Source organism: Anomalospiza imberbis, chromosome 1, assembly GCF_031753505.1.
Source record: "Anomalospiza imberbis isolate Cuckoo-Finch-1a 21T00152 chromosome 1, ASM3175350v1, whole genome shotgun sequence".
NCBI lineage: Eukaryota > Metazoa > Chordata > Aves > Passeriformes > Viduidae > Anomalospiza > Anomalospiza imberbis.
The window spans coordinates 2,954,220-2,962,352 of record NC_089681.1 but is presented as its reverse complement, the minus strand read 5'-3'; the positions used below and the strand labels follow the sequence as shown (position 1 = coordinate 2,962,352).

Genomic DNA, 8,133 nt, shown 5'->3' with positions numbered 1-8,133 from the left:
ACAGGGCTTGGAGCAGCCTGGGACAGTGGGAGGTGTCCCTGGGGGGTCTGGAGGGTCCCTTCCCACCCAGCCCCACTGGGGTTCCCTGTCTGTGCCAGGGGCTGGAAGTGCAGCTCTGGAATGGCCCCGCAGCTGTGGGCTGTGCCCCAAGGACAGGTAGCCTCAGCAGGACGCAGGTGCTGTCACACCTGGCAGAACTGGCGCCGGGATCTTGCATTCCCACTCTGGAGTATCCACGGCACTGAGGAAATCCCTCACGGAGGGCACAGAGCCCCCGGGTTTTATAAAGGAGTTTGGGCCACCGAAGTTCAGCTAAGGCAGGGAATTGCAGGCTGGGAGCAGCTGTGTCAGACCCGTTAAATCCATGGATTTACGGAGGGCTGTGTAAGGCAGTGCCGAGGAGGGGCTGGGATGCGCTGGAATGTCCGGGGCACGGGGCGGGGCTGCCCTGGAGGGACTGGGAATGGGCAGCTGTGAGGAGTCCCTGGATCCCTCCCCCTCGGCTTCCCAGGAGTCAGGAATCACGAGCAGCCTGGAGCAGAGCACTCCAGTGGGACTGGGCTTTATTGATTTGTCAGGTGGGGGTAAGATTGATTCCAGGTGGGAACGTTGGCACGGCTGGGGATGGAGCAGGGCTGGGGATGGAGCAGAACTGGGAATGCAGCACGGCTGGGATGGAGCAGGGCTGGGGATGGAGCTCTGCTAGGAATGGAGCTGGGCTGGAGCAGGGCTGGGGATGGAGCGGGAATGGAGTAGGGCTAGGGATGGAGCAGGGCTGGGAATGCAGCACGGCTGGGGATGGAGCTCTGCTAGGAATGGAGCTCTGCTAGGAATGGAGCTGGGCTGGAGCAGGGCTGGGAATGGAGCAGGGCTGGGGATGCAGCAGGGCTGGGAATGCAGCACGGCTCGGGATGGAGCAGAACTGGGAATGCAGCATGGCTGGGATGGAGCGGGAATGGAGCAGGGCTGGGGATGGAGCAGAGCTGGGGATGGAGCAGAACTGGGAATGCAGCATGGCTGGGATGGAGCGGGAATGGAGCAGGGCTGGGGATGGAGCAGAGCTGGGGATGGAGCTCTGCTGGGATGGAGAAGAGCTGGGGATGGAGCAGGGCTGGGGATGGAGCAGAACTGGGAATGCAGCACGGCTGGGATGGAGCAGGGCTGGGGATGGAGCGGAAATGGAGCAGAGCTGGGGATGGAGCAGGGCTGGGGATGAAGCAGGGCGGGGGATGGAGCACTACTGGGAATGCAGCACGGCTGGGGATGCAGCCCAGGCTGGCTGAGCGTGGATTAAATCCCGCTGGGATGCAGCTGGAGCGACACCACCGAGCACGAGCAGTGGGGGCACACGGAGCTCCAGCAGGGAGGGGAACACCAGCACAGAACACCAGCACGCAGCAGGGTGCCAGGGGCAGATTTCCCTGGCACAGCAGGAGCAGCACTGGCACGGAGCACCAGAGTGGTGCAGATCACCAGGACAGCACCAGAGCTGGATTCCCCCAGCACAGAGGAAGCAGCAGGAGCAGCACCAGCACAGAGCAGGATGCCAGGGGCAGATTTCCCTGGCACAGCGGGAGCAGCAGGAGCAGCACCGGCACAGCAGAGAGCAGGGTGCCAGAGCTGCATTCCCACAGCACAGCAGGAGCACAGAGCAGGATTTCAGACTTTTCTGTGCCAGTTTTCCCCGGCACAGCAGGAGCAGCACCAGCACAGCACAGAGCAGGGTGCCACAGCTGCATTCTCACAGCACAGAGCAGGATGCCAGGGGCAGATTTCCCTGGCACAGCGGGAGCAGCAGGAGCAGCAGTGGCACTGCACAGAGCAGGGTGCCAGAGCTGCATTCCCACAGCACAGCAGGAACATAGAGCAGGATTTCAGAGCCAGTTTTCCCTGGCACAGCAGAAGCAGCACCAGCTCAGCACAGAGCAGGGTGCCAGAGCCAGTTTTCCCTGGCACAGTGGGAGCAGCAGGAGCAGCATCAGCACGGAGCAGGATGCCAAAGGCAGTTTTTCCTGGCACAGAGTGAGTGGCAGGAGCAGCACAGAGCAGGGTGCCAGAGCCAGCTTTCCCTGGCACAGCAGGAGCAGCAGCAGCACAGAACACCAGCAGGATTTCAGAGCCAGTTTCTCCTGCACAGCAGGAGCAGCACTGGCACAGAGCAGCGCAGACCACGGTGCCAGAGGCAGATTTCCCTGGCACAGCAGGAGCAGTACTGGCACAGAGCAGTGGCACGGAACACCAGAGTGGTGCAGATCACCAGGACAGCACCAGAGCTGGATTCCCCCAGCACAGAGGGAGCAGCAGGAGCAGCACCAGCACAGAGCAGGATGCCAGGGGCAGATTTCCCCGGCACAGCGTGAGCAGCAGGAGCAGCACTGGCACAGCACAGAGCAGGATGCCAGAGCTGCATTCCCCCAGCACAGCAGGAGCAGCAGGAGCACAGCACAGGATGCCAGAGACAAATTTCCCTGGCACAGCAGGATGCCAGAGGTGGTTCTCCCTGGCACAGCAGCAGGAGCAGCACCAGCACAGCACAGGATGCCAGAGCTGGATTCCTCTGGCAGAGCAGGAGCAGCACCAGCACAGAATGCTGGCATGGGACACTGGCATGGTGCAGATCACCAGGACAGTGCCAGGATCTCCCCAGTACAACGGGAACAGCACCAGCACAGAGCAGGATGCCAGGGGCAGTTTTCCCTGGCACAGTAGGAGCAGCAGGAGCAGCACTGGCACAGAACACCAGCACAGAGCAGGGTGCCAGAGCCAGTTTCCTATGGCACAGCAGGAGCAGCACCAGCACAGCACAGAGCAGGATGCCAGGGGCAGTTTTCCCTGGCACAGTAGGAGCAGCAGGAGCAGCACCAGGACAGCACAGAGCAGGATTTCAGAGCCAGCTTTCCCTGGAGCAGCAGTGGCACAGCACAGAGCAGGATTTCAGAGCCAGCTTTCCCTGGCGCAGCAGTGGCACAGCACAGAGCAGGATTTCAGAGCCAGCTTTCCCTGGCACAGCAGGAGCACAGCACAGAGCAGGATTTCAGAGCCAGCTTTCCCTGGCACAGCAGGAGCACAGCACAGAGCAGGATTTCAGAGCCAGCTTTCCCTGGAGCAGCAGGAGCAGCCCCACACGGCTCTTGGACAGAGACAATTCCTGTTTGCTCTTTTCTCCACATCAACATGTCCCTGGCAAAGGGCAGCACTGGGGTGGTGATGGTGGCAATTCCCCATCTCCAGGCCAGGGACTGACACTCCAGTCACCGTGACAGGAATGGGAGGAACAGGCAGCAGGGCTGTCTCCTGAAGATGCTGAGAGATGTTGGAAGGCTGTCGGAGAAACTGGGAAATGACAAGGATTCTGTGGAGCATCAGTGAGATTCCTGCTGATCCACGTGTGTGGATCCTGGTGGTGGGTCAGGAGTTTCTTCTCAAGCCATGCCATGTCCAGCTCACACAGTCCCAGCTCAGGGTGAGGGTTCTGAGCACAGGCAGCACAGTGGAGACCTTAAACATGGGGAAGTTCGGGATGGAGAGCGGAATGTGGCAGATGGGAAGCTCCACAGGGGCTTTCCAAGCCTGCTCCTCCCCTCCCCTCCCTCCCCTCAGCAAGGACCATTCCAGATGGCAAAGAGGGAGAAAACAGCTGTGGGACCTGCAGCGAGAGGGGCTGTTCGTTCCCAGAGGGGAATGGATCCGGCTGGGGCTTCCTGCAGCAGCTCCACAAACCCCACTGGGAAGGGGCTGCTGGGGGTGCTGCCCACTCCCCCACACCTCCCCTCGGGAGCAGGGACCCGAACACGTCCCAGCGTCCCGGGATGGAATTCCCGGTGTTTGCCGCGTCCTCTGTCGGCTGCTGCCTTCCCAGAGCACGGATTAGGCAAATCCCCGTGGGCCCAAGGCCCGGCCAGGTGAGTCCTGCTGCAGCTGGGTGGGTCGGGAGCCCTTTGGGATCCTCCATCCGGCGCCTCGATCCCCTGGGAACGCGGGCTCACAGGGCTTGGGAGCGGTGCTTGTGGAAGGCGCTCTCCAGGAACGCGGCCAGCTTTTCGCAGTCGTCCTGAAATCCGACACGCCAACAGAGCCCTTCGCTGGGCTCTCCCAGCCACCTCCAGCCCACCCCAGTCCCCATCCCGAGCCCTTCCCGTGCTGCCTCCAGGCCTGGACCACGTTTGGGGCACCCAGGTGAGGACATGGATGGGCTGGAGCATGTCCAGGGGAGGGAAGAGAGCCCCAGGAGGGGCTGAGGAGCTGGAAAGGGGCTGGAGCCCCAGGAGGGGCTGAGGAGCTGGAAAGGGGCTGGAGCCCCAGGAGGGGCTGAGGGAGCTGGGAAAGGGGCTGGAGCCCCAGGAGGGGCTGAGGGAGCTGGGAAAGGGGCTGGAGCCCCAGGAGGGGCTGAGGGAGCTGGGAAAGGGGCTGGAGCCCCAGGAGGGGCTGAGGGAGCTGGAAAGGGGCTCAGCCTGGAGAAAAGGAGGCTCGGGGGGGACCTCGTGGCTCTGCACAACTCCTAACAGGAGGGGACAGCCGGGGGAGATTTGGGATCTAATCCCAGGAAACAGGGTACAGGAGGAGAGGGAAAGGCCCCAGGCTGGCCCAGGGGAGGTTTGGGTGGGAAATCGTGAAAATTCCTCCTGGAAAGGGCTGTCCAGCCCTGGCACAGCTGCCCCATCCCTGGAAGAGTTCCATTAACATGTGGGTGTGGCACTTGGGGATGCCATCAGGGTGACCTCGCCTGTTTGGTCACAGGCTGGAGTCAATAATCTTGGAGGTCTTTTCTAAAATTAATGGTTCTGTGATTCCTTAAGTAAGGAATCAGCCTCCTTCCCTGCGTGCTCCCCTGGTTCTCCCACTCAGGATTATTTAAGATCCAGCTAATTAACACGTGCCACAAGAGGCAGTTCCCCTTGGAACAGCTCCTGGAGCAGAGTCTGGAGGGAACAGAAATCCCAGCCCTGCCTGTGAGGGGCTGGAGGAGCTCCGGGGGCTCCAGATTCGGGGACAGCAGGGACTCACCTCGTGGATGAATCCATAATGCACCAGCTCTGTGGCCAAATCCTTGGAGTTGTCAGCTGCAGAGACAAGGAGCAGAAGAACATGAGCATGGATACAGCTCCTGAACTTGGGAGAGCTGGGAAAATGGGGCAGGGAGGGGGAGCAAGGTTCCTGAGCTCCCAAAACACAGCTCTGGACAATGTGTCACTTGGAAAGCCCAAGGACAGTGCCTGGAGGCTGGGGCAGGAGCAGCTCCCAGGCACCATTCCCCAGCTTTCTGAGGGAATTGTGGCTGTGAGGCAGCCCCAGGGCTCCAGAGGCTCCTGATGTTCTGGAAGGAGCTGGACCTGCCCCTTTCCCAGCCCCCTCAGAGGAGGGTTCCCCTTTCCCTTGGGAAATGCTGGGGATGCTATGCCCGTGCTGGGAGTGAGAGCGGAGTTCTGGAGTTCACTGGGAGCCCAGGAACTGCCCACTGGGGGTCCTGGTGGGAATGCAGCCCTGCAGTGACCACTGGAGCTCTGTCCTCCCTCCTGCAGTGACCACTGGAGCACAGCCCTGCAGTGACCACTGGAGCTCTGTCCTCCCTCCTGGAGCCCTGCAGTGACCACTGGAGCTCTGTCCTCCCTCCTGCAGTGACCACTGGAGCACAGCCCTGCAGTGACCACTGGAGCTCTGCCCTCCCTCCTGCAGTGACCACTGGAGCTCTGCCCTCCATGTGCACAGGGTCCAGGTGGGCAAAGGCTGGGACCACATGGGAAAAAGGAAAGGAAGAGGACAAGGGGAAAGGGGAAAGAGGAAGGGAAAGGAAGGAGAGGATGAGAGGAAAGTAAGGAAAGGGAAAGGTAGGGAAGCTGGCTGGGAAGCTGGCACATTCCTAATCCCGAGGGGCCCCAGGCTGCCCCAGCAGCCACTCCCTGCACTCCCTGCAGGAACGTACTGGGCAGCAGGTCATAGCTGAGCTGGCGGTGCAACTTGTCCTCCAGGATGAGCAGAAGCGTGAGCTGCGGAGACAGGAGACAGCCTGCTCATCCCAGCCCCTGCAGGGCACCAGGAGGGCTGGGCAGGACGGGGGAGCTCCGGGGGAACTGGGGGAACTGGGGGGACTGGGAGCTCTGGGCACTGCAGGAACTGGGAGCTCTGGGCACCATTGGGACTGGGAGCTCTGGGGGAACTGGGAGCTCTGGGCACTCCAGGAATTGGGAACTCTGGGGTAACTGGGAACTCTGGGGGAACTGGGAGCTCTGGGCACTGCTGGGACTGGGAGCTCTGGGGGAACTGGGAGCTCTGGGCACTGCAGGAATGTGGGAGCTCTCAGGCAGTGCCGGTGCCCTGCAGCAGTTCCAGCTCCCTGCAAGTGCTGGGCTAGAAAAAACGGGAGTCCAAAGGTGTCTGGAAACACCAGGGACAGAGACATCCAGACACTGCAGGTCCTGTCCCACAGGCCAGGGGAATTCGTGGCTTCTTTGGGAATTCTTTCATTGTACAGGACAGCAGAGAGTTCTTTGGGTGCCATGGAAACTGGCTGAGGCCTTTCCCAGCCAGACTTCCCTGTGCCATTTCCCAGTTTGATGTCCCAGGCAGATTTCCCTTTCCCATCTTCCTGTCAGATTTCTTGGTCTGATTTCCCAGTCCCATTTCCCATTCCCAGTCCCATTTCCATTTCCCAGTCCCATTTCCATTTCCATTCCCAGTCCCATTTTCCATTTTCATTCCCAGTCCTATTTCCCAGTCCCATTTTCCATTTCCATTCCCAGTCCCATTTCCCATTCCCGGTCCCATTTCCCAGTCCCATTTCCCATTCCCCAGTCCCATTTCAATTCCCAGTCCCATTTCCCAGCCCCATTTCCTATTCCCAGCCCCATTTCCTATTCCCGGTCCCATTTCCCATTCCCAATCCCATTCCCAGTCCCATTCCCAGCAGGATGGGCAGGGAGCAGGGCAGGATCCAGGTACTCATGTGCCACTGTCAGATTTCCCAGTCCCATTTCCCAGTCCTATTTCCCATTCCCAATCCCATTCCCCAGTCCCATTTCCATTCCCAGTCCCATTTCCCAGCCCCATTTCCTATTCCCAGTCCCATTTCCCATTCCCAATCCCATTCCCAGTCCCATTCCCAGCAGAATGGGCAGGGAGCGAGGCAGGATCCAGGTACTCATGTGCCACTGTCAGATTTCCTGATCTGATTTCCCAGTCCCATTTCTCAGTCCCAGTTCCATTCCCAGACCATTTCCCAGCCCCACTTCCCATTCCCAGTCCCATTCCCAGCAGGATGGGCAGGGAGCGGGGCAGGATCCAGTTACTCACATGCCACTGGCTCTTGTCCTCGTTCAGCTCCATGTTGCACTGCATCTGCACCACCTGGAAAAGCCCAGCTCGGGATCAGCCCCTCTGGCTCTGGGGCACTTTGGAGCTCCTACAGAAACCCTAGAATTCCTCTCCTGGCTCTCCCCTGGGCCGTGGCTAATGGGAGAGGTGTCCCTGCAGCAGGGATGGGAGCGGTGCAGGAGCTGTCCCCACCTGGAGCAGCTCTGGATCTGCCCTTACCTTCCTGGTCTCCACATCGAAGGGCTCTGGCGTGGGGGTCTTGGCTTTCTGAGGGTCCTCCTGGGGCTGGGACAGGGCGCGGGGCAGGGCGTGGGGTCTGGAGACAGCGAAGTTCATCAGGGGGTAAATCCCGTTCCTGTGGGACACGGAGAGAGGACAGGGCTGATCCCAGCTCCTGCAGCCTTGGCAGAGCCGGCTCTGGCAGGAGCAGGGGTGGGCAGGGATGGGAGGAGTGGGGACAGGGCACGGAGCACAGCAGGGACAGCAGGGACACGCCCGTGTGCACGGCTGGGGACAGCAGGGACACTCCCGTGTGCACAGCAGGGACAGCAGGGACACGCCCGTGTGCACGGCTGGGGACAGCAGGGACAGTCCCGTGTGCACAGCAGGGACACTCCCGTGTGCACGGCTGGGGACAGCAGGGACAGCAGGGACACTCTGGTGTGCACAGCAGGGACAGCAGGGACAGCAGGGACACTCCCGTGTGCACAGCAGGGACAGCAGGGACACCCGTGTGCACGGCTGGGGACAGCAGGGACAGCAGGGACACTCCGGTGTGCACAGAAGGGACAGCAGGGACGCTCCAGTGTGCACAGCAGGGACAGC

The 8,133-nt window shown here is 61.0% G+C and overlaps 1 protein-coding gene across 2 annotated transcripts in view; it reads right to left on the bottom strand.

Annotated features, from left to right (window-relative positions):
• Nucleotides 1–477: 477 nt before the first annotated feature.
• Nucleotides 478–8,133, bottom strand: part of NRBP2 (nuclear receptor binding protein 2) — a 32,123-nt gene continuing 24,467 nt past the window's right edge. Inside the window, exons 14-18 of one of the 2 annotated variants that reach the window (XM_068179478.1) lie at nt 7,528–7,663; nt 7,288–7,341; nt 5,921–5,984; nt 5,005–5,060; nt 478–4,051 (exon numbers count right to left, since the gene is read on the bottom strand). In XM_068179478.1, the coding sequence (XP_068035579.1) occupies nt 3,983–4,051; nt 5,005–5,060; nt 5,921–5,984; nt 7,288–7,341; nt 7,528–7,663 (379 nt within the window). In that variant the 3' untranslated portion in view covers nt 478–3,982. The remainder of the gene's footprint in view (nt 4,052–5,004; nt 5,061–5,920; nt 5,985–7,287; nt 7,342–7,527; nt 7,664–8,133) is intronic. The other variant, XM_068179469.1, reaches the window with a different exon arrangement.